We start from the raw sequence: 11,677 nt of genomic DNA on the forward strand, positions 1-11,677 counted from the left end.
TTCTTTCTTCTTCCTCATCTTCCTCAGACTGTCTTTAAGGTTTAGTCCACTTCTTCTCCATCTTCCTCAGACCTTTTTTAAGGCTGAATTGGCCATTCAGCTCAAGACTCCTCTTTTTATCGTGCTGTTCAACAGCAGAACAGAAGAATGTTCTAGTTACTTACGTACAAGTTACTTTTATTTTCATGGAGGGATCTTCTACAAACAAAACCAAGTATGGGGTTCATTTGCTTCACCCCCAGATCAGACGTTGTCTGTGTTCCACCTGTGTACTCCATTCTTTCCTTTCTAGAAGATCCAGCACTTGGTTTCAAACTTGTCATCTTGTTTGAAAGAGATCATCCTGGCAAGGGTCATAGTGCTGCTGTGTGAATCCACTGGTGAACCTTCTCTGTGTCACCCTCTGCAGTCTGAGCTCCCTGTCTCTTTGATGCCTTCGAGCTCCTCCTGGGGAGCAATAGATGCAGGGCTGCTCCTTGACACGTCCTTGTGCTGCCTGGACCATCAGGGCAGATTCTTACACCAGTCTGGAACATTGGCTCCAAAAGCTGCTTTTTTAATCTTGATGAAACAAACAAATGAAAAGAATCTGTACATATATCTAGTTTTCTACCTTCTGATGCTTTTCTTTCCTTTGAGACCGGTCGAAGGCTTTTTATAGAGATATTTTGGTACTAAACCTGTGCAGACGTTGAATGAGTTTGGTCTGCAGACTGAAGTGCCAATTCAGGGCTATTAGTAATGACTCTTGAACATTATTGTTATATTTCATAGCTCATTAATTTTGGGTTTACGTTTACAAACCTGAGCCATGAATCTCCCAACTTCCTCTTATGGCTGTCCAGCCTTGTTCTTTGTTGTCTTTTTTCTATACCAGACTTCCTTGCAACCTTTAGCTTGGATGGCAAACCAGTGTCTGACTCTTTCTATGAACTTTTGTAAGCAGTAACTTAGTTTTTCTACATGAAGGAGATAGTTCATTCCCTGTTCTTTGTCAGCACCTTGTCAGCTTGCTTTTAATCCTGTTGACAGTTTTCCAATGCCTGATTTATTGCAGAGTAAGAACCACGGTTCCTATGTAACCATCACTTTTCTCTGATGGAAACAGGGAGTTCTTGCGTAAGCCAGAATTGTACCTCTGACACTACATGGAATATTTGTGCACTGATACGTATCGATGACAACCGTAGAGAATTAGCAAGAGACAAGTATTTGCCAGTTCCTGGTGGTATCAGCAAGTTTGCAGGCCCTGTTATATGTATTTCTGTCCTACCTGTACATTCTAGGTCATGTCAACATCCACACTATCTTCAAATGCAATAGATAATTTCCTTATTAACTTGAAATCTGTAGGATTTTTTTTCTGAGAGATCTTATTCTATTGAAACTTTTAAGTATGGCAAATAGAGAAATGAACAAGGAGATCACCTTTATTTCAGTGGGAGTGCTAAAAATTCCCTACAAAAGCACTTTTCAACTCTTCCCTCCAAGGAGGAAAATACTCAGGCAGTTTCTTGGGACCCAGAACTTGTTAGCAGTAAAAATGGATCAGATTGTAGCTACGGTCCGTGCACAGTCCAGTCAGCAGAGACTAGGGGTACAACCCAGGCACCTTGAGTGAGGTGGATGTAACACACCAGGACCTGTTTTGTCTCTGTTGGATTCTTTAGTGTTAAAGATGCTTGAATGCTGTTGTGTCTGTAGGAGATGGCTTCAGCCTATTTCTGCAGTACCAGCATTTGGTACAGCAGGGAGCACGCTGGAGGGTCAGAGCGACTGCAGCTCACTGACATCCAGGTGGAGAAGGTTTGATCTGACTGCATTAGGGGGTCCCTCCTCCTCATGGCCCCTTATCTGACACAACAGGATCATTCCAAGCTGCTGATAATGAGGTGGGTGCATTTGTGACTGACTGCAGAGCATTCTGGTGTCTGGAGGGAAGTCAAGTTTCTAAGGATTTCTGTGATAAGGAACTGCTTCTTAGGGATTTACTATAGATGCTAGTATCTGTGGTGAATAAGAATGGTCTGGTCGAAAACAGAGGTAGGGAGGGACAGATGGAGAAATCACAGTTTGAAGATTCAAGGTCAAATGGTTTTATTTCTATGAGAAAGTTTATTTTGGGTTGGTTTTTTTGTCTTTAAGAAGTTCTGTTTTACATTTCAAAATTACACTTTAACGGATTCTTTTACATATTTGAAAGTAGGATTTTACTTTCTCCTTCCTGTGTTTATTCTTGTTGTTATTTTTCAGTTGAGATAAATGCAAGATACCTTGTCCTGATTACGTGAGGTTTTACTTGGTGATAAATCTACTGATCCTTTATAGCAGACTGTGAATATTGTAAATATCTTGAGATGGAAGGGTTGTGTGGGATCAAAGAAGACATTCTTTGTGCAAACACTAAAAGGATACGGGAAAGCTGTAGGTTGGGTTGGTTTTGGTTGGTTTTAGCATATAATTTAAGAGAAGAATCTCTGAAATCATTTGACCTTTCCAAAATTTTATGTATATCTGACTTCTCCTGTGACTTGATTATTTGAAGCTCTATGTATGTATTAAGGAGTTAGAAAACCTTGATTAGGTGAAAGAGTTTTCCATTGGAAATAGCAACATGTCCAAGTTTTGCTGTCACTACTTTAATTTGAAATCCAGGTCTGTCCTCATCTGCCATGTTGAACTTCTGTGTATTCAGATGTTTTCATTTCTCCTTTTCAGTGTTACCTGTAAGGTGTTAGTTTATTTTGGATCAGTATTATATTGTAAATATTACGCATCGGTGTATATAAATGATTTTACTAAACTTAAAAGTTACTGGCTGCTTTTTTTTGGTTCCCAAGTCCTTTAGCACAAAAGGGGGGAGGGAGAGATGTGGCTTGGAGGGAACAGCACCTTCTGGTCCCCCATCCTACCTGCCTTACAAATGTGAATAAGCATTTTCCTTTGTATTTTGCAGGAGTTGCCATGGGGCTTTGAGATGAAAGAATGACTGACAGGATGAGCTGGATAAAGCCCTAGAAATAGTGTTCTCTGCCTGGCAACATAACCTGAAATTGCCTCTTTTCCGCACTGTTTTCCATTAGATGGCAGCAGTACATGCCCAGTGCTAGCAGTGAACCCCTTAAGGTCTGTAGGGTTTGTCTTGTAGTGATGACTTTGGGCAGTCAGGGAAGGGAGGGATGATTTGTTCTGTGTTCCATGACATTTACCCTGTCAGGTATAACAGCTCTTCCACCCTGCCAAGTGTGTTCTTTGGGGCAGGAGCCAGGAATCTGTTTCTTGAGGATGACCATCATTGCAGGGCACTGGGCTTCACCTGAAGGCAACAGAAGCAGGAGCTCTGCAGGGATTTGGGGCAGGAGCAGCAGCTTGGGAGTCACCAGGAGGTGAGAAATGGGTTGGCCTTTGCTCAGGCTGGCAGTGCACTTGGCTGGAGAGTGCTGGGGTTCTCCTCACCTCTCAGGCAGTCAGACTTGTGCCACCAATCATGGCACTGTATGCTTGCTGGCTCTGGATGTACTTTTCTTGTCCTTCAGCATGGTTTGACTTGTTGACAGCAACCAGACAGTCCCTTGTCACATGAGCATTTTGAAACAAAAGTGGCAGAAAGAAGAGGCAGTGGGACAGCTGTGAGTGCCTGTATGCCCCTTCCTTGTAGGAGTTAAAATCCATCTGCTTGGTATCTTTGAGGAGTTAGTAGTGCATTAGAGAGTCAATGACCCTCAGTGCATCCATAGGATTGGGAAGGGGAGTCGGAGAGCAATTTCCAAGCATCCTGGGAATATTTAAGGCAGCCAAACCAGCTGCAAGGGCTCTGTAGAAGTGGCACAAGAAAGACTTCCTCACCCCCAAAGAATGCTTCTCCCTTTCCAGCAACAAACCTCCCCATAATAATTAAAACATTCAGTGATGTGTTCAGCTGAGTGAGGAGCGCTGCAAGGGTATCTGTCAACAGACACTGAAGGCTCTCGCTGCTGCAGCTGAAGGTCCCATTAGCAACCGGATCATTGTTTCCCTGGTAATCTCCCATCACTTTCCACTTAATCCCCTTTTAGACAAATTGCTGTAGCAGCACACGCTCATCTAGCTCTCAGCAAATGGGGTCAACACAAGTAGGGTGCAGCAGGCTCTTAGTGATGAGGGAGGGCATATTTAATGTCCTGTTGTTCCTGCCGGTACCAGGGCACAGGTCCCACCCTCCCCATGGAATGTTTGTGTTTGAAGTGGGGCTGGGGAAACGGTTGCCCCCCTGGCCCTTCCATTCTGGCCCCAAGGGCAGCTCTCCCTGGCTTCCCACCCTGTGCTAGGTCTTTCCCTGTGCTGCTTTGCTCTGTTGCAGTTGGATGGTGTTGGATGGCAGGCTGGTTGCCTCCTGGTGTGTCCTACCTCCCTGGTGGACAGGTAGCTGAGGAAGAGCTAAGAAAAGACACGTTGGATGAAGGGCTTGAACCTGGCTGCAGGCTGAGTGGGGAGAAGAGGACAGACCCTGAGGGAAGGTGGTGAGAAGGGATCTTGATTGCTGAGTTTAAAGAAGCTTTTTTGATGTCGCATCATCCATATTTTCTACCCTTTCCTCCAGCCAAGGAGAGAGTGACCATGGCTCCAAGCTGGACACAGCCGAGTTGCACCCCAATGGGCAGAGGGGTTCTCCTCCTCGGCCTGGGCCTCTCCTTCCTGCTGCAGGGGCTCCTGCTGCCCTGCGCAGACTGCAACCCCCAGACCACTTGGGACTATGCAGTCTATGAGATAGTCATTCCAAGGAAACTTGCTCCCAGTGCAGGGAAAAGCAGCAAGGAAGAAGTGTCCTATGGCATCAACATTCAAGGGGTAACTTACACGCTTCGCCTCAGGCAGAAAGACTTGATAATAAAAGACTTCCCTGTATTTGCTCGTGACTCCCATGGGAAAATGAAAGCCAAGCATCCCCATGTGCCAGTGCACTGCTATTATGATGGCTATGTGGAAGGCATCCTGAACTCCAGGGTGACTCTGACTGTCTGCTCTGGGCTCAGAGGACTGCTGCAGTTCGGAAACTCAAGCTACAGCATTGAGCCCTTGCCAGGTGCCACCAAGGGTCAGCATCTTCTGTTGCGGAGGGACGCGGCGGTTCCTGGAACCATGTATGTATATGATATGCCCATTGAACGTCAATGGTTTCCACGGCCTAGTAAGGAGGCAGAAGGGCAGTTCCAGCTCCGGGGACACACACGGTATGTGGAGCTCTTTGTCGTGGTGGACAAGGAAGGTTTTGATGCCTTTGGCAGAAGTATAACTAATGTGACATTGGAAGTTATTGAAATACTCAATCTGGTGGATGGGATGTTTAAATCTTTCCACCTTCGTGTTATGGTAACTGCACTAGAGATTTGGGTGGAGAAGAACCCTATCAGTATTACCAAAAGCATAAACAGGGTCCTTTACGACTTTAATCATTGGCGGAAGCAAAGCCTGAAGTACGCCGCGCATGACGTGGGGTGTCTGTTTGCCTCGATGGACTTTGGTCATGGTACAGGTGGATTGCACGTGAGTGGCAAATCCAACCTGGGCAGTGCTTGTGATAAAAAACGGGCCTCTGCTGTTGTGTCATTTGCCAGACAGCCTTACGTGGAGACTGCTGTCAGCGTCGCTCGGGCGTTAGGGTATGCCCTTGGCATGGCGTATGACCACAGCTACTGCATGTGTGGAAACAGCTCTAGATGCATCATGAGCGTGAATGGCACTGTAAACTATCAATTCAGCAACTGCAGCAAAAGGGACTATTTTGATTTTATGTCATCAGGGCGAGGATTCTGCCTTAATAACGTCCCAGAATCAGTACTGACATCTGCGCTGAGGCGCTGCAAGAATCGTGTCCTGAGGCCTGGGGATATGTGTAAATCAGACCCTTGTTGTGACATTGCCTGTCAGAGAAAGGGAGCCCTTTGCACTTCTGGACGCTGCTGTAGGAATTGCAAACCTCTTCCAGAAGGAGAAGTGTGCAGGGAAAGTGCTGGACCATGTGATTTGCCTGAGTACTGCAACGGGACATCTGAGCATTGCCCAGCAGATGTGGCCAAGCAAGACGGGACTGTGTGTGCTGAGGATGGGTACTGCTACTCAGGTAAATGCCAGTCTCCCACGTTACAGTGTATGAGTATCTTTGGTAAGGGAGCAAAGCCTGCTCCGCTGTCCTGCTTCCAAGAGGTGAACATGAAAGGGGATCGGTTTGGCAATTGCTTCGGAGATGGGGCAGATGTCAGCTTTCAGAAATGTAAGCTAGAGAATGTCCTGTGTGGGAGGATGCAGTGTGTGAACGTGAGACGTCTGCCTCGGCTGGAAGACCACACAACCGTCATCCAGACCCCGGTGGGTGATACCTGGTGCTGGGGCACAGACTACCACTTGGGTGTGGACATTCTGGACCCTGGGCTTGTTAAGGATGGCATGCAGTGTGGGGAGAAGAAGATCTGCATTAACCGGACGTGTGTGCCTGAGGGGAGGTACTTGACATCCCGCTGTTCTGCCAAGAAGACCTGCAGAGGAAAAGGCGTCTGCAACACTAATGGGAACTGCCACTGTGACAATGGCTGGGCACCTCCCTACTGCCAGTACGTTGGATTTGGAGGAAGCATTGACAGTGGGCCTGCACCCGTCACTAAACACGGGCTTTGGAGGTTGCTCTTTGGGATTACTGGGATAACTATTGCTGTTCTGGTGCTCGCAGCAATTGCCATTGTGCAAGTGAGAAAGTTTGAAGTAACCCAAGCGTTACACACACATGTTGGATCCTTTTGGGTTAAAAAGTGGGCTTCTAAGGGCAATGTAAGTGACCAGGTGGAGGAAGATGGCTCAAAACCAGCTGAGAGTACTGTGTAGGACTTTACATGGCAGCAATGGAAAGCTGGACTCAGGCACCAGATTCAGACTCCAGCTGCAGTGGACTCATTTAAAATCGATTTAGATGCAAGTGCAGTTATAGGGGACCTGGCTTTTATTCTGTACAATATCAAAATGAAATTGTTTTGCTTGACCTCACTCTGTAAGAGAAGTCATTGACAAAAATGACAGGGGAGCTCAGATTAAAAGTCTGCCTGCTGGTTTACACTGATAAGACACAGGCTGAGCAAGGTAAACCTGGGGATGGCTGAAGCAGAGCCTTTTGCAAGCCAAGAGTGACAGTTGTCTCCCAGCCCAGAGCATGGGGTCTGCAGCAGCAAGCTTCCTTCTCTGCTAAACATGCAATCCTCAAAGACATCCACTCTTCCCTCTGAGCAAGAAACTTCTGGGTTACAGACCCTCTGCTATGGCTCAGGGGAAGGGGTTCAAACCGTCCACACCACTGTATAGGACCTTAACTTCACACCCTATAGTCACCTCCTCCTGAGCTGGAATCCCAGGCAGAGTGCCCACCTTTAAGCCCATCCTGGGCACATCTGAGCTCTTCTTCTGTGGCACTGCAGCCCAGGAGCACATATGAGCTGCTGAAAACATCAGGAGACAGGAGAAGGGAAGAAAGGGCTCTGAGGCTTGGTTATAAGAGAAGGGGGGGAATATGTCTGAAAGGAAATAAGGGAAGAAGAGGGGGGGAATCATTACTACTCACATCAGTTGCCTCTATGGGAAGTACAAAGCTGGTAGCATCATTTAGGCAGAAGCTTGCAGGAAGGCTTGGAGCAGGTAAAGAAGCTGTCAGCAGCATCCCCTCCGTGCCAGGCTGAGCTGACAAAAAAGCCAGGCTGCTGTGGAGGTGTCCATGGAGGCTGGGAGCAGTGGGAGCAGGAGCAGCACTGGAACGGAACAGGTATAAAAAGCCCAATTAAGACATCATTGCTGTACCTCGTAGCTGAACGCTGGGGAGCAGGAGCGCTTCGTGCTGGAAGAGGTGTTTTCCACCTGGTTCATGCTAAATTCAGCCCTGCAGACGTTGCTGCCTGCTGGTGCTCACCGGCAGCTGGTACTGGGCCTGTGTTTGTATGAAATGAGGGGGTGGGGTGGTGTATAAAGAGCTGTGCCTGATGTCGGATGGGCGCGTGGGGGTAACCACCAACTGGTGCCCTGCGGGTGGTGTTTATAGCAGGCTTCCCCAAAGAAAATACTAGAACAGTGTATGGTTTATAGATAACTCAATCTGGGGACATTGGGGGGACACGCTCAGAATATTTGGGTGCTGGGGATGGACTCTTTATCAGAGATAGGGGATGGGTTTTAACTTAAAACCGGAGACTGAGCTGAGCTCTTAGGCAGAAGCTCTTCCCTGTGAGGGTGCTGAGGCGCTGGCACAGGGTGCCCAGAGAAGCTGTGGCTGCCCCATCCCTGGCAGTGCTCAAGGCCAGGTTGGACACAGGGGCTTGGAGCAAGCTGCTCCAGTGGAAGGGGTCCCTGCCCGTGGCAGGGGTTGGAGCTGGAGGAGCTTTAAGGCCCTTTCCAACCCAAACCATGCTGTGGTTCTGTGAGTTTTACTGCTGGGGTGTCACTGACAAACAGAACTACCTGGAGGCACTGCTTTACAGCCTGCTGAAGGAGGCGAGGCGGTGACGGGGGGCCATTACCTCTTGTGAAGTTAATTTGCTTCGTTATTGGGGTTAACTCTCAAATTCGTGACCCACAGACAAGCTTCAGCTTTAGGGATTTCCACTTGTGGAGGAGGCGGGGCGGGGGGGGTGAGGACGCGTGGCTCCCAAACCCCATTGGGTGACAGGGGAGCAGCTATAAAGACAACCCCAGCTCCCTGGCCATGACGGGCACCCCAGGTGAGGGGAGCACAGCAGGGACGGGTGCTCTTCATCCCTGTTACCTCACAGGTGCCCCCATGGCCGCCATGCTGCAGACCCTGGCCATGTCATGGCAGCTGGCAGAGGTGGCAGCGCTGACAGAGCCTTCTCAAAGGGCCTTGAGGCGAATGGCTGCACCTCAGGGTAGCAGGGTGCCACGTACCTTCATCTGTGCCAGCCCGGAGGGGCCAGCCCTGGCCTGGCCGCTGCCTGAGCCCCTCAGGGCAGGCAGGGTCCAGAAGTCCGTGCGAGGGCTGGCTGGGCGCTCCCTGAGGTGTCTCGCCGCCATTTTGAAGGCGCTGGCGATGAGGTGGCTCCGGGCACATCATGGCGGCCGGGGGGAAGCCCTTCTCCTCAGGCTGGGGGTCTGGGCAGTGTTGGTGGCAACTCTCCTCCCCGGGGCGAGCGGCCATCATCCACCACCGGGCTATGCTGTCTATGAGATAGTCCGTCCGAGGAAGCTGGCTCCTAAGGCGGAGGCAGCCGCAGGGGCAGATGTGTCCTACGTGCTGAGGGTGGAGGGCAGGAACCGCATCGTCCGCCTCACCCGAAAGAGAGGGTTTCTGGTGAAAAACCTGCCCGTGGTCACGTACGGCCCGGGGGGGAGCAGGCTGGTGGAGCAGCCCCACATCCCCGAGGAGTGCTTCTACCGGGGGTACGTGGAGGACAGCCCCGGCTCCGCCGCCACGCTCAGCGTCTGCTGGGGGCTGAGGGGGCAGCTGGAGGTGGGGAACCGGAGCTACGCCATTGAGCCTGTGCCGGGGTCCCTCAGCTTCCAGCACCTTCTCTATCGGCGAGAGGCGACCCAGAGCAAGCCCTTGATGTGCGGGGTGACGAACGAGGTGATGCGAACGCAGCTGCGGGAGACGGGACCTCGAGGAGCCTTGAGGAAGCATGTTTTGTGTCGGGGGCTGAAGCACACCACCTACGTCGAGGTGTTTGTCGTGGTGGATTACTCCCTGTTTTCCTTCCAGGGGAGCAATGAAACCTCCGTGATGCTCCTGGTTACGGACACCATCAATTTAGCTGAAACCTACTTCTATAGCCTGAGGATCCGTATCTGCCTGATCGGGATGGAGATCTGGACACACAGCAACTTCCTCAGGCACAGCCAGGATATAGAAGACGTCCTCAGGAGTTTTAACTACTGGGCGAACAGGGATCTCTCTCAGCGGATGGCGTACGACGTTGCCCATCTATTCACTTACATGGACTTCGGGCTCATCGTTGGGCTGGCGTACGTAGGAACCGTCTGCTTCCCGGGGTACCGCTCGAGCGTTATCTCGCACATACGGAGAGATTTCACAGCCTTCTCGCTTATTTTCGCTCACGAGCTGGGTCACAACCTGGGCATGGAGCACGACAAGGAGAACTGCGCCTGCGGAGCAGCCCCCAAGTGCTACATGACGGGCGACTCGCTCAGCGGTGCCAAGGGCTTCAGCAACTGCAGCATGCAGTACTACTTAGACCTGATGAACAGAGGCCACGGCCACTGCTTGTGCAACATCCCCGAGCCCCACAGACTCCTCCACTTTAAACACTGCGGCAACAAGGTGATGGATGAGGGAGAGCAGTGTGACTGCGGGGGACTGAAGGACTGCCAAGGCAACCCGTGCTGCCTCCCCAGCTGCAGGCTGAAGCCAGGGGCTGTCTGCTCCATTGGGCAGTGCTGTCACAAATGCAGATTCCACGCTGCAGGACACAAGTGCAGGGTGGAGGTGGATGAGTGTGACTTGCCTGAATATTGCAATGGGACTTCGGCCTGGTGCCCGGAGGATTTGTACGTGCACGATGGGACACCCTGCAGCAACAATGGCTACTGCTACCATGGCAAATGTGCCACCCATGATAACCTGTGCAGAAAAGTCTTTGGGAAGCAAGCTCGTGGTGCTCCGAAGAGTTGCTTCCAAAAGCAGAACATGAGAGGAGATCGATTTGGCAACTGTGGTGGTGATGGCTCCAAAACTGCTTTTGTGGGCTGTAAACCCCAAAATGTTCTGTGTGGAAGGCTGCAGTGTGTCAATGTGAAGCAGATACCCATTCTGCAGAGGTCTAAAGCCATCATCCAGACACCAGGGCCAAATGACTGGTGCTGGGGCACAGCCTACCATGCCAGCATTGATATACCTGATGTCGGAGGAGGGACTGATGGCACCAGATGTGGGCCAAAAAAGATCTGTATTAACAGGACATGCATAGATGCCACGGTCAAGATGAAGTGCGATGGGAAGGTTAAGTGTGGGGGGAAAGGGGTGTGCAACAACCTTGAACACTGCCATTGTGAAGCTGGCTGGGCTCCTCCGGACTGTCAGTTCCATGGCCTGGGAGGGAGCATGGACAGTGGACCTCCACCAGCTCTCATGATGACCATGGGGGAGGTTGTCCGAACTAAAGTGTTTAAGATAGTAATGGGGATCACAGTTCCCCTTACCGTCATTGGGATTGCTGTTGGCATTGCTGTAACCAAATACAGAAAGGCAAAAGCTGCAACTGTGGAAGGAAGTGAGACTTCTGCAGATGAGGAGCAGGGTATAGAAGAAGGAGGAGAAGGAAAAGAAGGAGGAGAAGGAAAAGAATGTGAAGGGGGAGAAGGGGGAGAAGGAGAAGGGGGAAAAGGAGATGAAGGAGCAGAAGAAGAGGGAAAAGGAGAAAAAGGAGGAGAAGAAGGAGGAGGAGGAGAAGGAGGAGGAGGAGAAGAAGGAGGAGAAGAAGAAGAAGAAGAAGAAGAAGAAGAAGGAGAAGAAGAAGGAGAAGAAGGAGAAGAAGAAGAAGGAGGAGGAGGAGAAGAAGAAGGAGGAGGAGGAGAAGGAGAAGAAGAAGAAGGAGAAGAAGAAGGAGAAGGAAGAGGAAGAGAATATGAAGAAGGAAGAGGAGGAGAAGAAAGTATGTTTAAAAACCCATGAAAGCAGTGGGAAACCCACCAGCTG

At 50.1% G+C, this 11,677-nt stretch overlaps 2 protein-coding genes across 2 annotated transcripts; both read left to right on the plus strand.

Moving 5' to 3' along the window:
* The first annotated feature begins 4,340 nt into the window (after nt 1-4,340).
* LOC136020854 (disintegrin and metalloproteinase domain-containing protein 9-like) lies at nt 4,341-7,305 on the plus strand. The gene is made up of 2 exons (XM_065692454.1): nt 4,341-4,496; nt 4,580-7,305. Exon 2 carries the CDS (start codon nt 4,597-4,599, stop codon nt 6,853-6,855), a length of 2,259 nt encoding a protein of 752 aa, XP_065548526.1. The 5' UTR covers nt 4,341-4,496; nt 4,580-4,596; the 3' UTR covers nt 6,856-7,305.
* A 1,337-nt stretch (nt 7,306-8,642) lies between these two features.
* On the plus strand, nt 8,643-11,356 carry LOC136021082 (disintegrin and metalloproteinase domain-containing protein 21-like; the record flags this gene model as incomplete). Its single annotated transcript, XM_065692889.1, has 1 exon — nt 8,643-11,356. A coding segment is annotated over exon 1 (2,643 nt), but the record flags the coding sequence as incomplete, so codon positions are not given.
* Between the last annotated feature and the right edge of the window lie 321 nt (nt 11,357-11,677).

Source organism: Lathamus discolor, chromosome 12 (assembly GCF_037157495.1).
Source record: "Lathamus discolor isolate bLatDis1 chromosome 12, bLatDis1.hap1, whole genome shotgun sequence".
Taxonomy (NCBI): domain Eukaryota; kingdom Metazoa; phylum Chordata; class Aves; order Psittaciformes; family Psittacidae; genus Lathamus; species Lathamus discolor.

Coding starts and splice junctions, on each gene's coding strand:
- LOC136020854 (XM_065692454.1), top strand. CDS start 4,597: ATGGCTCCAAGCTGGACACAGCCGAGTTGCACCCCAATGGGCAGAGGG.